Raw genomic sequence first — 16130 nt, forward strand, 5'->3', positions numbered from 1 at the left:
AACAACTAATCCTAATCCAACTATGAGATTGTGAGAAAGAACAGAACAAAACCAAGTCCGCAAAATCTCAAACGAACCAAAAAATTTTGATGGAGGAATTGAGAGATCGGCTTAGCGGTACCTTAACAAAGGATCAGAGCTGAGGACGATTTGATTCGCTTCTTCCTCTTCGCTTCTCTTCTCTTCCCAACGCTACCAAAGATGGATCGGAACGTCAGAACTATACAAGTCCGATCGTTTATATATATAGGGAAAGTTTGATTTTGCCCCCATAATTTAATTCTATTTCTCCATTCAATTTTTCAAAATTACCAAAGTAGCCTGTTTTAAGCATTTTTCAAAAATATATCTTCGAGTAAAATTTTAAAAAAATGTCCTTTATTATCATTTTCATTAAAAAGATATTTTTTAAAAAAAATATTAAAATAATATTATAATATTCATTTTCAATAAATACTTTATTCTAATTCTAATGTTATTACAAACTGTCCAATGTATAGTAATATAATTATTATAATATGTTAAAATAAATCAATTCAATTTAATCAAAATTATTACACATAAAATATTATAATATTTTTTATCATCTTAATCAAAATCAATTAAAATCACTTTAAGTTATTAAAATCATTTTAAAATTATTATAATAACTATTTCATAATTGCTATAATTACAGTGCTATAATTATATTAAAGTTATTTTGATTAAATTAAAATAATTTTAATTAAATTAAAGTATTTTAATATAATAATATTTTTAAATTTTGATTAAGTTGAAATAATTTTGCTTTATATAGTAATAGAGTTTAATGTTAAAATAAAATTATTTTTAATATGAAAAATATGTTAAAATAAAAAATTTTACCCCTATAATTTATAATTAAAATAATAGATAAAATACAGGGAGTAAATAACCAATTTCCGTAAATATAAGGTGCCATTTGCGAGGTGTAACATATAGGCAGATCGATGGGTCAGTAAATGGGCTGAGTTGGGTTGGTCCGGCCCAATACATTTGCACGTGCAATGCATGAAGCCTAGTGTTAGTGCACACTGATACTATAAAAACCTTATCCTCACCGGAACCACAGCGCAGAGAAGGAATTCCGCCCGCCGCTTTCTTCCTCACCGCCGACATGCCGGGCCCCAAAATCGTCACCGAAGAGGACAACGACGAGGACCAGGTCCTCGCCTCTCTCAAGGAGGAGCAGAAGAACAAGGTATTTCTCCTCCTCCCCTTTCGCTATTCCTTCGGTTTTAGTTGTTAGATTCAATTGATTCCAGCCGATGGTTTAGGATTTGGAATCAGAAATGGTCTTGTTCGCTTGGAGTTTTTCGATTTTGGATTGGTACTGTAAGAAAATGTAACCTTCGTACATGGTCCGATCTCTTTCAGGATGACGCTCCCGTCGTTGAGGATGTTAACGACGGAGACGAGGACGAGGATGATGACGAGGACGATGACGACGTCGAAGGTGGTACATCCATTTGCTTTTGTCTTTTGGAAATTTATTTTCTCAGTTCTTTCTGGTTTTCCTTCTGGTGTTTGTGTCTCATCGTGTATCTTGTCGAGTGGTTTGGATTGTTAACTGAAAACAATAAGTTTGGCAATGAGAAGTAGAGAATTCTTGTAGCTGAGAAGAGGAGGAATGATTAGGGTTGTTCTCGATGTAGAATTCAAAGATGAAAGCTACATATCTAGGTGAAATTTGCTTCTTAATATTGCTAGGTTTAAGACTTTACTTGCCAAGGATAACCATAGAAGAGTAGGAATGATTAGGGTTCGAGCTATTTTGTTGTGGATGTAGAACTCAAATCTGAATCCTACATATCTCGATGAAACTTGCTTCTTAATATGGGTTTATGCTTTATGAAGTGAATTAACACCCATGCAAGTGATCCCCTCTATGCATTTGTGTATATTTTCATTCTTCAGAACTTATGAATGATTGATGGACATGCGGTTGCAAATGAGAGGAAAACCACTTTTATTTGCTTATGTGAATATTGTAAGTTTGAGGTTACAAATTATATAATAGGGGCTATATTGTCATAAACTGTCGCTAGTGATATAACTTTACATAGATTAGTAGAGGGGAACTATTCATGCTGTCTACCCCCAAATAGTTGGTACTAACATTGATTGATGTTGATATTGTTGTAAATCAAAATATATTCTCATTTTTTCCCATATTCAATATGTTTGAGATACAAGTTATTGTTATACAATGATATTGCATATGGTGAGGGTGAGGGATGAACTTTTAGATCAAAAGTCATATTTTGTATCATTGTTCATTTTAGTTCTGAAAAAGTTCCTTTTCCTCAAAACAATTGAAGAAGAGGTATTTTAGCATGTAAAATTGAGTAATGCTCTTATTTGAACTTAACATATGCTATCATAGTTGTTAGAGTTATTCTATCCACAATTTTTATTGTATTGTATGATTCAAGTGTAGAACAAAATGTATCATATAGAATATCCAAACCTAATATAATACCAATGATTTAATATAATTGAAGACATTTTATTTGTATAAATTTGAAAAAAAAAAAAAGAATGTTATAACTTGGAGACTTGTAGTTGACAACAAGGGTGGAGATGACATTTGACAATTAGAGACTTGGAGTTGATAGGGAGGGTGGAGTTGATAAAGAGTGTGGACAAGACTTTTCAAGTTGTCTTCTTCTTTCCTTTTCATGTATTATTGTTGTTTGTTTCCTTACTCTTCAGCCATGTCAATGGATTATTACTTGAAATTCTAATTTGACAACCTTCTTTACGTGATATTTGAAAGGGGGCTTGCTTCATATTAGGATTAGCTAAATGGCATAGAATAAGACTTGGTTTCTTCACAGCATTTTTATGTATACTAGTTATAATCAAGTTTGGAGCCCTATATTTTATGCAGTTTCAACCACTAGTTGCTGAATGGAATTGGAAGATGAAAAGCTACTGGATTTGCTTATTCATTTCTTTTATATTTGCATTTGGAAGTGAGAAATGATTGTCATGTCCTTTACCATTTCTATGTTCTTCTTGGATTTCAAGAAATTTGCATTAGCAGTGAGAAGGGTAAAAAGTATGTCTTAGTGAGAAGTGATAAACATCCCACCCGAACAAGCCAATTCAGTAGACTACAGGATCTCAACCATGCCACATGAAACAAGTAGCAGGAGGAATGCACGGTTCAAAATCGGCATCAAATATTACTTCACAAAAAAAACTGCCTAATCCGGCATAGGGGATTCAAACATGGATGTTAAAAAATGAGCCTTAATTGACTACCAAATAAACTTTTTGCTGAAGAGGATTGAATCACACCCCGGATACTTGGTTCAAAGGACTTAAAAACCTACCTCTTGTTTTAGATGGGTACTACCACTATGTTTTCTCGCTTTGACTAATTCTTCCACTATTCTTAACTATCAAACTTCAATTGCATTATGCTGCAAATTTATTCTTTCTATATGTTTTGCGTCTGTGATGCTCATTTCTTCTGGTTATTTGATCAGGAGAACAAGGAGCTGAGGGCAATGAGAACTCCAAGCAGAGCAGGAGTGAGAAGAAAAGCCGCAAGGCTATGCTGAAATTAGGGATGAAACCTATCACCGGCATCTCCAGGGTTAGCATAAAGAGAGCAAAAAATGTAAGCCTAACTCTACTTGCACCCTTCTTCATGAAAGATAAATTCATTTGTATTTGGTGTGCAAAAAATGGCTGTTTAGATAATATAACCCATTTAAGGGTTTACTTGCTCAGTATCTGTAACTTGTCCAACTCCAATCATTATCTACCTTCTTCTCATTGGATATTCTCAATGAAATCTCAACTGCTCATCAGCATTAGCAACATGTGGCTATTTCAGTAATGTCAAGTATCAGACCTCGATATCTAAATTCTCGAGTCTCTTGCATTGCATGTTTTACGAGAAACCTGCTACTTGCTTTGTCTCACAAGTAATTTGATAAGATCATTATGTATGTTTTCACTATACTTTACAGATCCTCTTTGTCATATCAAAGCCTGATGTTTTCAAAAGCCCAAACTCAGAGACATATGTGATATTCGGCGAGGCAAAGATTGAGGATTTGAGCTCCCAACTGCAGAGCCAAGCTGCTCAGCAATTCAGGATGCCAGATGCTAGCAGTGTCCTGCCCAAGCTAGATGGGTCTACAAGTGCAGTGGTCGACGAAGACGAGGAGTATATCGATGATACTGGCGTGGAGCCTCGGGACATTGAGCTTGTCATGACACAGGCAGGCGTGTCCAAGGGGAAGGCTGTCAAAGCCCTCAAAGTGCATGATGGGGACATTGTTGCCGCCATCATGGAGCTCACTGCCTAACAAAAGTTGCATTTATTAGATCAGCTCACGTCGAGCAAATACCATTTCATTGAATTTAGCATTCTCGTCGTCAGTCTTCAAATTTTGAGATTTCTTGGGGCTTTAAGTCTCAGAATCTGTCATGAATCCTTTACCGAACTGGTTTGTGCTGTTCTTGGCCGTCACTCTTATTTTGAAGGTTTGGTTTTCTGGGTTTACAATAAACTCCTAGAAAATGTTGCATTATCGATGTGTTTAGGTTCTTAGCATGTTTTAATTTCCTAAATCCTTCAAATAGTATGTGTTTTTTTTATGTATACTCAGATTTGATCAAACTCGATCGATATTGATCTATTAGGATTATTGTCACTCTCCTTGTTATCTTTGGCATCGAGTCATCGGTAATCATCCTTGGTGCTTACTACCACTCTGTCTTCCCTATCGTAATTCTTTCTACTCTCCAAATCTTCTTTTTGGCATTGTTAGATAAACAATAAGGAACCCTTTTTTTCCATCTCGGACAATTTCTTCTTGAGCTATCACAACTAACAATTCTCCTCGTACAATCATTTTTTTTCTTCCTTTTTTTTCATAAATAGTTAAATTGCATCACCTTCTCTAACCATAGAATCCCCCCCCCCCCCCCCCCCCCTCCCCCCCCCCCCCCCCCCCCCCCCCCCCCCCAACTCCCGGAGTTATAGTGCGATAATAAGAAGTGCGACAATTCAAATCTCATTTAAGGTATATTATATTTAAAAAACTAAAAAAATTTATGATATATTAAATTTTCTGTATCCATTTACGTTTTTCAATTTATTTTGAGTGGTTGATGAAAATATTTTATAAGACCAAATCGATCACATTCCGAATTAATTGGATGATAAGAATTAAATATTTATTTTTTTTAAAAAATATTTTTCTTAAAAAAATCTTTTTTCTCAAAAAGAGAGAGAGAGAGATGTTTTGATCATGCATGGTTTTCACTACCATCAAGACAATGAGTTGTATGACTATTCATGGCCCAATACCACCTACCATAATGCCTTTGTCTTTCAACCTTTTTTTTTTTTTTGACGAAGGTAAAATGTATATCATCAAAGAAAAAGTACAAGTATATAAAATAACAAATGACTCTATCTCAGTTATATCTAAAGTGCTAGATCTGAGTAAGCGTCAATGGTGCATCATACACGTGCTCACATGTGAATCAACACTATCCTATATCACTCATACTCTGTCCCTCGTGCAGGTACCTATGCCACTGCACTCATCCTATCAGCATCCGTAGCAGTGAGATAATCACATCATGCATCATGAGCAGGGGCGGAGCCTACAGGGGGCGCCTGGGGCGGGCCGCCTCCTGGCCCCTGGCATACACACCATTGGCCCGTTGCATCTTGTTCGCACATATACTCTTGTTTTCTTCCCCTGTGGCTGCTCCCACTACAACAAATTTGACTTTCCGCAGCACGTCATTAACGGCGCACAATTATATATAGTATGCTGTTAATAATAATTTTTACGGCGCACCTAATATGTGCGCTGCGGATAATATATTTTATTTTAAAATTAACAGTACACAAATAACAGTGCGCTGCGAATAGTATTTTTGACAGCGTACAAAAATTATACGCTATTAAAAAAGGTCCAGAAAATAACATTGATAGCGCGGATAGATAATACGCTGTTAAAAATATATTTAAAAAAATTCTTTCTTTTCCCATCCAGTCGCCTTCACACATGTGCGCTTTAGGTTTTTGTCGCGACACTCCCACGCTGCGCTCCCCTCGCGAGACTCACGACACCCGGCCCGACCTCTGTTCTTTCTTCGCGAGACTCCCGACGCCTGTCGGCGCTCTGCTGGCCGCCCGACCTCTGTTCGTTCTCCCGATGCCCGCTCACGCTCTGCCGGGCGCCCGCCCTCTGTTCGTTCTTCATGAGACTCCCGACGCCCGCCCGCAATCTGCCGCCCGCCCGACCTCTGTTCGTTCTTCGACGCCCGCCCGCGCTCTGTCGGCCACCCGCCCTCTATCGCCCGCCCGCGGTCTGCCGGCCCCCTCTGTTCTTCGCGAGATTCCCGACACCGCGCTTGCCCGCCCGCGCTCTGTCGACCCCCTCTGTTCTTCGCGACACTCCTGACGCCACGCTCGCCCGCTCGCGCTTTGCCGCCCGCCCGCGGTAGCCACCCGCACTCGCTCTCCCACCAGCGGTCTGCCGGCCGTCCGTCACTCCCCTTGCAGCGGCAAGAAGAAGAGGTAAATAAGAGGTAAAATGAAAGAATCCTATTCATCTACACTGTTGTCTCTTTTATATGAATTTTTGAAGAATATTTTATACTGATTAAGGTGTCAACAACAGTACGTTGACATTTATCATGTTCGGTAAGATTCATGTAAAAGAATAAAAACTCTAGGTGGGTTTTTAATCCTGTTCGTATAAACTTTTACAAACTCAAGATTCATGTAGAAGAATAAAAACTCGAGATGGGTATTTAATCACATTCAAACACATTCAAATATGTTTCAATTTAATCTGTTCAGAAATACACGCAAGCACACTTATCATGTTCAGGTAATGCTCATATAGAAAATAAAAACTAGAGGTGGGCATTTAATCCTATTCACACACACATACACACACTTGAGTGACAAACTGAAAAAGAGGAAATTGCTGAAGAGAGAGTGCGTGATCAAGGCAGTTGGATAGGAATTATTTTCTATCTTTCCTGTTCTTGTTGAGATCGGCTTCCAGATGCGTCATCGGATCCGTCAGCAGGCAGGGGAAGAGAGAGGAGTGGAACCGCCGGAGAGGGCCTCCACACCGAGGAAGGAGAGAGGATCAACCACCGGAAGGCCCTGAAACATCACAGGAGCACAGAGGTCATCCCCCCAGACGGCCACTCCGACGCTCAAGTCACCCCAGTCAGGAGGAAGAAGAAGTACAGTAATGAAAAATACTATAATGAAATGCTCAGCCCAAAAAAGAGAATGAGAGAGAGAGAGAGCCCGGAGCCCCTCCTTCCGAATACCTTCTGTGGCCTCTTTTATAACCTTGAGAAGATCTTGATGAGATCTATGCTGACAAGACATGGTCCTTAAGGAGATCTTGATATGACAAGGTATGGTCTTGGAAAGATCTTGATAAGACAAGGTATGGTCTTGGGAAGACTATTTCTGACAAGTGACCTCCAAGAATGATCATCTCTGACAGGATATGGCCTTGAGCAGACCATTATGACGAGTCGTATGGGTTGAATAGGCTGAATGCTGAGTGGGTTGTGTGGCAGAGCTGAGCTGCCGAGTGAACTGAGTGGGAGCTGGGCTGAGAGCCGAGTTGGCTGAGTGGAGCTGGCAGAGCTGAGCTGCCGAGCCGAATGGCAGTGCTGGACTACTGAACCGAGCCGAATGGAGGCTGAGCTGTGCCGAGCCAAATGGAGGCTGAGCTGTGCCGAGCCGAATGGAGGCTGAGCTGTGCTGAGCCGAATGGAGGCTGAGCTGTGCCGAGCCGAATGGAGGCTAAGCTGTTGTGGCTGAAGGGCAGAGATGGACTGCTGAACCGAACAGCAGAGCTGAGCTGCCGAACTGGATGGGTAGAGTGGGGGCTTCCGAACCGAACAGCAGAGCTGGGCCGCGTCCTAGATGACCAAGTCCGTGAGGGGGGGTTATATATAACACCCATAACATAAGCCTCCTCGCTAGTCTAGTCGAAGGAGCGGAAGGTCGACTGACTAGACACAAGTTGGTGTAGTGAAAAGGGTCAATCACAGATCGGCACGGATAAGATAGGTACTGTTCCTCCCAGGTCAGAACCCATATGTCAGATAGGAATGAGGTCAACTATGTTCCCGGGAATAGCTGACTCGGTGTGCTGTGCTAGAGACGAACATGCAGCTTTTGGCATTTGATCCGGGTGAATACTCAGATCTTTATGCACAGAAAAGCTGAATACGCAGATCTGTATGTACCACAAGCAAATGTTGTATTAGACCGAGGAGCTAGCTTGAGTCAGCGTTAGTCAAGTCCATGCTGACGTGCCAGGTCTTTAGAAACCGACTGAATTTCAATGGTATGCAGTAAACTTTAGTGGTGACCGAGCCCTACATACTCCCGAGCCATGTTTGTCGCGCCCACCCTGGGCCTACTTCATTTAGTTAGTCCAACAAGTCGTCACCATGCACCTTGATGCATGCCCGAACCGTGCATTCCTGCCGTCCGATGTATGCCTTTTCCTACGCGTTGTCGTCCTCGTTTTTTCCTCGCCTCTGCAATTTTCTGGCCTGCTACCGCTGTTCTCGCTGCCAACTTCCCCACGTCGGCGTCACTTAGTGAGGCCGAGCTCGGAGATGAGTCGAGAGGAGGGCTTAGACATGACGACCACGAGTGGCGGTTTGTGCGGGCTTTTGTGTGTGAGGAATCGGGCTCTGAAGAAGAGGGTTCCGCGGTAGGTTTCAGTCGAGGACGGCGTTGCGAGCGAAGTTTGGCAGGCGCCGGCCTTGCGGGTGAGAAATCGGCGTGGTCTAAGGCTAGCGCAGTTTTGCCGAATCGGAACGCGCGGCGGAGAAGGGAAGTCGCTTGTCGCGATTCAGCTCGTGCATGCAGCGGAGAGTTCGCTGTCGCGAGTCGCGGCTCGGCTCGGGTAGGCAGCGGAAAGAAGATTTAGCGAGTCGGTGGAGAAGGACTCGAGCATGGCGCCGAAGCTTGGGAGCTCGGTAGGGTACCCGCTGGAAGTCGGCAACGGTCGATTGGAGTTGGGAAACATATGCGCGCTACCCACGCATCGTATGTGGGAAGTCGGCAGTGGCAGGAGTCGAACTCGTCGATGGAATTCAGAGGACGCGGAAGGTCGGCAGGGAAGGATTCGTTAGGCCTGTGTGGCATACAAAGAGGAATGGTGTGAAGACGGTGGATGCATGTTGCCACGGATGATCCCGACGCGCGCATAGGACTCCGACGCTCGAGGACCAGGGCTGTGCACCAGCACGGGAGGCGGAGGACTTGGGAGAGCGAGGCCTGGCTGAGCATGGCGATAGGCGGTGCACGGACATCTCGTGGCGGACTCGGGAAGCCGGCGCGTCGTGCACGAATGAGTCGATAGCGGCAGGCCGTCTGCCCGTCTCACATGGCACAAAAGAAGTCGGCAGTGGTAAGAGCTATGTATGCACCTGCTGCTGTCTCGGGAAGTTCAATACGGGAGGCTGACATAAAGGAAAGTTGGACTGCTGAAGTCGGCGTACAATGACAAGGCAGGCTCAGGAGCTTGTGTTGGGCAGGTAACATGAGGAGAGAGAGAGAGAGTACTAAAATACTAATACATTATAAAATTATATAAGGTTCCTTGGGTTAACGATTAATATCTTAGCTACTGTTATGGCAAGTATTTCCTTAGATCAGCCCTTAGGTGGTGTTAAATATTCAGGTACTGTTGAAATGTACCATCCATACCTCAACACTCCCATAGAAAGTCATATTTGACTTTATCTAAGCTGCGTTTCCAATGGATTGAGATTATAGGAGTGAACAGTTCTTCTAGGGAGGAATTATTTTCCAAAAGACATCTTGATATGCCATCCGACCCACCTTATAGTGGGAGACTGATTGTTCGAGATTTTACGGAGTGACTGAATGAATGAGGTCGAGAGGGCTGTAGAGAGTCTGAGTGCTCAAAAGATTGAGCTAAGCCATTGAATTAATGAGGCTGAGAGGGCCGCAGAGAGGCTGAATGCTCAAAAGATTAAATTGAACCACTAAATGAATGAGGCCTAGAGGGCCGTATAGAGGCTGAATGCTCAAAAGATTAAATTGAACCACTGAATGAATGAGACTGAGAGAGCTGTAGGGTAAGCAAAGCCGAAAGGGCTGCAGAAAGCTCTGAGCGAGCTGTAAAATACTAACTGAGATGAGTGAGACCAATGGGATAGCTGAGAAGCTGAGTGCTGAGAAGCAGAGTAGAGTACTGAATGCTCAGATTTTGAGGGAACTAGTGAAGCCGAGAGGGCTACTGAGTACCCAGATTCTGAGTGAACTTGAGAGTACTATCTAAGTGAGTTAGAGAGAGTACTGACTGAGCTGAATGAGTCAGTGAGAGAGCGCTGACTGAGCAAAGTGAGTCAGCGAGTGTGACTGGCTGGGCAGAGGGAGTCAGTGAGGGTTCTGCTGGCTGAGCTGACTGGACTGAACGGCTGAGAAGCCTCGGATGAGTGGCTAAAAGCCTGAAGGAATGGCTGAAAGCCTTAATGAATGCCTGAGCCCTGAAAAGGACATTTGCTGATGGAGCTAGTGGTCCGAGACCACCAGAATTGAGCTCGACCCTGACCAGGAGGGGAGGTTGAGCCCTGAAAAGGATATTTGCTGAAGGAGCTAGTGGTCCGAGACCACCATAATTGAGCTCGACCCCGGCTGCAGGAGCGCGGGAGAGGTTGAGATTGCGGTAGAAAAATGCCCTACAAAAGCATATGCATCAGGATCAGAATATGATGCAGCTATGTGTACCAGGATCGCTCCCTTCGACATCGACGAAGCCGTCGGGCTGAAAAGATCGACGAGCTGTAGGCCGAGCCGCTGAGAGGCCAGTTGAGACACTGAGGAGCTCAGCGACAGGGAGGAGGTCCGCCGAAACGCTGAGGAGCTCAGACGAGGCGAATTCTATGAAGGGTCGGGCTGGAGCGAAGGGTTGATTTTGCGAGGCAACGACGGCGGCAGCCACCAGGTGGTGATACTCCTCTTGAATTAAAGTGATGTGAGCAGGTCCGGTGAGGTTGTCTATCAGCACGTCTCAAAGTAGGTTTTTTGTGTTCCCACAGACGGTGCCAAATTTATTCATGTTGAGATCGGCTTCCAGACATGTCACCGGACCCGTCAGTAGGCAGGGGAAGAGAGGGGGTGGAACCGCCGGAGAGGGCCTCCACACCGAGGAAGGAGAGAGGATTAACCACCGGAAGGCCCTGAAACATCACAGGAGCACAGAGGTCATCCTGGCGTCGGGGAGCCCCCGGACGGCCACTCCGACGCTCAAGTCACCCCAGTCAGGAGGAAGAAGAAGTACATTAATGAAAAATACTGTAATGAAATGCTCAGCCCAAAAAGAGAATGAGAGAGAGAGAGAGAGAGAGAGAGAGAGAGAGAGAGCCCGGAGCCCCCCTTTCGAATACCTTCTGTGGCCTCTTTTATAACCTTGAGAAGATCTTGATGAGATCTATGCTGACAAGACATGGTCCTTAAGGAGATCTTGATATGACAAGGTATGGTCTTGGAAAGATCTTGATAAGACAAGGTATGGTTTTGGGAAGACTATTTCCGACAAGTGACCTCCAAGAATGATCATCTCTGACAGGATATGGCCTTAAGCAGACCATTATGACGAGTCGTATGGGTTGAATAGGCTGAATGCTGAGTGGGTTGTGTGGCAGAGCTGAGCTGCCGAGTGAACTGAGTGGGAGCTGGGCTGAGAGCCGAGTGGGCTGAGTGGAGCTGGCAGAGCTGAGCTGCCGAGCCGAATGGCAGTGCTGGACTACTGAGCCGAGCCGAATGGAGGCTGAGCTGTGCCGAATGGAGGCTGAGCTGTGCCGAGCCGAATGGAGGCTGAGCTGTGCCGAGCCGAATGGAGGCTGAGCTGTGCCGAGCCGAGCCGAATGGAGGCTGAGTTGTGCCGAGCCGAATGGAGGCTGAGCTGTGCCGAGCCGAATGGAGACTGAGCTGTTGTGGCTGAAGGGGCAGAGATGGACTGCTGAACCGAACAGCAGAGCTGGGCTGCCGAACTGGATGGGCAGAGTGGGGGCTTCCGAACCGAACGGCAGAGCTGGGCCGCGTCCTAGATGACCAAGTCCGTGAGGAGGGTTATAACACCCATAACATTTCCCATGTTTTTATGTTGGTGGATCTGGAAGTCAATAGTGTAGTCGAGGAAGAAATAGCGTCTCACTTCCATGGCACAACTGAACTATTTTCTTGTTCGTCTCTGTTCCAGTTATTCGTGATCTCATTTTTTGCTCCAAACTACCAGCAGCTCTAGTGTGCTACTGCTAAAATTAAATACTGCCTCTCTCCAAATTGTTCTTTTAATATGCCGCACAACTTTCTCTAACAATTTCAATGCTAGTGCCATATGTAGTGGCTTAAAGCTGCCCTTGAATTGTATGTAGTTCTCAAATGGACTCAGCGTGTCTCAGTTCTAAGGTATTCATCTTAGGCAGTGAATCTGGTTCCTTAAGTTGAATCTTATTACTTGCTGATGTGGCTCTGGATTTCTAGATCTCACTTATCAAGGTGGTAGATTTGGTGAATTCCAGAACCTGATTGTTTGCTGTTCGTTAATCACAAATGATGTGAATTCAGTAGAAAAGTAACTATATGCAGTATATGTAAAGGTCTGTATCCAGAATTATATTGTATTTCTTCTGATGAATTGCTGATTGGTATTTCTGTTTTAAATGCATGATTGGTATTTATGGAATCTGATTGGTGTTTATGTTTTTTCCCAACTTAGGTATTTATGTATTTATGGAATCTGATTGGTATTGTGTAGTTACGGAATAATCTAATCAATTCTATTGTTATATACATGTATATTTTATCATACTACATTTGATATTATAAGATATGTTTATTGCGTATTAGACTAACAATAACTAATTTGTTTGTCAAATTAGGTTGCTAGTGGTGGCATTGGAAGCGGTGTTGGAAATTATATTAGTGGCGATAACAATGTTGCAGTTCAGGTAACTATCTTAACACAATATTATACTTTCGTTTATTATTTATTGTAATATCCTAGCAAATTGTAGGGCTTTAACTAACCAATTGAAGACCAAGTCCTAACTAATTCGAATTAAGTGGGTGGAAATCTAAATTAGTCAAGCCTATTTAGATTAATTAGGTCGGATCTAGAATTAAGTTAAGATTATGATAAAATAAAAGGGATGAGAAGATTCGTCTTTCGAAGATGAATCCAACAAAGTTGGTTTAAGTCAAATCGGAGATCGTTTGGTCAGTAAACCAAACGAACCAAGATTGAATCCGGTTTACTACAGTAACTGGTTCTGTCGTATAATAAACCGTTTTTTTGTTGGTTTAGTTCGGTTATTGCGCCGACTAACCCATAATTAATGTGCATTCCTTTTTAAAGCATAACTCACGATCTCTTAATCCCGCGTGCCGTCTCCTCTGCTCCTCCTCTCCATCTTCCCCAAGTCGCCTCCGCTTCTCCCTCTCCCCTCCGTCGCACCTTCCCTTCTTCGCCCGTTGCCCACTGCCGCCTCCCTTACCGATGCCGACACCGCTGTTACCCTGCCGCCGGATCTCGACGCCTGATGCCGCTCGAACCAGCCACCGACGGAGCAAGCCCTAGATCGAGCTAACGCTGACCCCACAAGCCCGCCTTCTGCCCGATCACCGATCTACTGTCGACCAGCTTCGCCGCCGCCTTCAGCCATCGCTCCTCTGCCCGATGTCGTCTCGAACCAGCACCGCTCGTCGCCTACTGCCTCTCCTCTGTCCGCCGCCGCCCTCAAGGAGCCGATCGCCGTCGCCCTCAAGGAGCCGACCGCTGCTTGATTGCCCCGTTCCTTGACGCTCTTGCAAACCCTAAAAGGTCATCATCTTCGCTCTTCTATTTAAGGGATCGTATCATTTGATCTCTCTTGTGGATTTCGGTGGAAGAATCGAAGCCTGAGCTCCTGCCAGGGCTTGATTTGAGGTAAGTCTGTGTGATTTCGATTAGTTTGTTCAACAATGAATTTGGGGAATAGTTGGGAATTAATGTGTGAGTGTGGTTTTGTAGGAAGTAATTAGGTTACTGATAGTGTCTTAAATTGATGCTGTAGAAATTATTTTGGCATTTGATTTAATTGGGTCCGGTGGAGAAAGAAAGGGGTATAACATGTAGTTTGTTGGTCCACCATGTGGATATAGTTGTTCATTTTGTTTACACATGTTAATAAGGGGTTAACTCATCACTTAACTCTTAGTTAATGTAAACTACAGATTGTTAAAATAAAATCATTTGTCGTGTGTGTATACAGCCATTTAGTTTTGCTTTATGTTAAGGGTTACTCATAGTTAAATAAGATTAATTAGATAATTAATTGAGTTGTTAAATCCTGCTAATAGCCACCAAATGGTTAGATTAGTCTAACCTAAGTTAGGTTGATCTATTTGGGGTTTTAGTTGATTCTGGAGGTATTGAACTTGGGTGTAAACTAAGGGGATTAGTTAGATTAGATTAGGGAGTTTAATTACTGTAGATTTAATACAGTATCAGTTTAGTAAGTATTGTTTTGTTATTTAATTTCAGGACCTTGAGTTGGTTGGTCTTAGTATACTCGGAGATCACGTTGGGGGTTCTTATTTCACTATCGTCTGATTCAGGTGGGTACTCCTGTGCTTGGTCAACACATGCTCTCTTTTCCGTAGTGCATGATTTCCTTTTTGCTATCTTTATTGTATTGTTGCCTACTTCGTTACTTGTTCATTTCTTGAGACTTACTGTTGACCTTTATTGTGATCTGTTGCTATTTTGTTGCTGCTCCTGCTATCCATGCTAGTAATTAAATGATACTTTACACCTTTCATTACTTGATACTTGTTGAATGACCTCCTGTTGAACTTTCTGCTGTTAGAACAGTTTTAACTGTTGTTTCATTGACTCAAATTGACTCCCCTTGATATCTGTTGAACATGCTAATTATCTGTAGTTATTACATGTTGGAATGATCATCATGCATTCATGATAGTTGTAGATGTTGCGGACAGCATTGTTGGCTGTTCTTGTTGGCTCTGGCCCTACACCGTGTAGTGGTGTGATCAGTGGAAAGAGCATACTTGCACTATTGTTGGGTGCAACCAGGATTGACTATATAGCCCTCCTGTTACACTGCCGCTCCCCACCAGATTACGGTGGTTTGTTGTTGGAGTCTGTGCAGTATGTCTTGTCTGGCCCCTCAGTTCACTGTGCTCTGGGAGGGTGACTGGGGAATGCAGAGTGCGGACAGAGACTTGCATTTGTTTGCGTTGGTTGCTGTGTGTTTTCCATGCATTCGTTGGTAGGATTACTATATAGTTTATTTTAATCATATGTTTTCGACTGTTGCACTTGTTTGCTATGATTGTTGCATTCGTATGACATTGCATACATGATCATATGCACCTGTTTCCTACACCTGTTACACAGTATTGATCCTCCTTGTTATCTCAGTTGATATATCATGATCTGTTACCATGATTCCGGTTACCTATTGATTAGTGTTTACCCTTCTTTATTTGTCTACGGTTTAGATTGTTTATCTTCTGTATTTCTATTGTTATTACTCCTGCTGATATTTATCTTCACATGCACTTCTTTTCTGTATCCACTGAGTATTTATTGCTCACCACCCAGACCCTGGGATTTTTTTGTCTCCCCAGGTAGCAGATAGGTTTATTGGAGCTTAGAGGTTCAGTCGGCTGGTCCCATCTCACAGCAGGAGGTTTCCTTTTTGGTTTGTCGTTGGTCTATCGTTTATGGTATGGTTTATGTACTTGGACGTGGATTTATGTTTCGTGGACTTGTTGTGTCTCTTGGAGTTTTTCTATTTCGATATTTTCGGACTTGGTGTGTGGAACTTTTGTGGTTAATAGTTCTGGTATGACATTTGCATTTCGTTAGTTGTTTTGGCTGTGTAGGTCTTGTATCCTGTCTGTGTGATGTAGTGTGCATGTGTTAGTGGTTGTATGGCCGTGTAGGCCCTTATTTTATATCTGTGGATTGTTGTGTGTATTTATTAGACGTGTTGTCCTTGTTCCAGCCGCCTGTGGCTGTGTATGCATGTATGTG

The 16130-nt window shown here is 43.1% G+C and overlaps 1 protein-coding gene across 1 annotated transcript; it reads left to right on the forward strand.

The window, feature by feature from the left end:
* Window positions 1–1104: 1104 nt before the first annotated feature.
* LOC141832130 (nascent polypeptide-associated complex subunit alpha-like protein 4) lies at window positions 1105–4494 on the forward strand. The gene is made up of 4 exons (XM_074719620.1): window positions 1105–1219; window positions 1396–1474; window positions 3516–3649; window positions 4005–4494. The coding sequence occupies exons 1-4, from the start codon at window positions 1136–1138 to the stop codon at window positions 4344–4346; spliced, it is 639 nt and encodes a 212-aa protein (XP_074575721.1). The 5' UTR covers window positions 1105–1135; the 3' UTR covers window positions 4347–4494.
* The last annotated feature ends 11636 nt before the right edge of the window (window positions 4495–16130 follow it).

Source organism: Curcuma longa, chromosome 1, assembly GCF_044706935.1.
Source record: "Curcuma longa cultivar G26 ecotype Majalengka, Jawa Barat chromosome 1, ITB_CL_G26_1.1, whole genome shotgun sequence".
Lineage (NCBI taxonomy): Eukaryota > Viridiplantae > Streptophyta > Magnoliopsida > Zingiberales > Zingiberaceae > Curcuma > Curcuma longa.

Bases quoted from the DNA above. Each gene is read 5' to 3' on its own strand.
- LOC141832130 (XM_074719620.1), top strand. From the start codon at position 1,136: ATGCCGGGCCCCAAAATCGTCACCGAAGAGGACAACGACGAGGACCAG. The intron at 1,220-1,395 runs GTATTTCTCCTC...GATCTCTTTCAG, and splicing joins AGGAGGAGCAGAAGAACAAG to GATGACGCTCCCGTCGTTGA. The intron at 1,475-3,515 runs GTGGTACATCCA...TTATTTGATCAG, and splicing joins GGACGATGACGACGTCGAAG to GAGAACAAGGAGCTGAGGGC.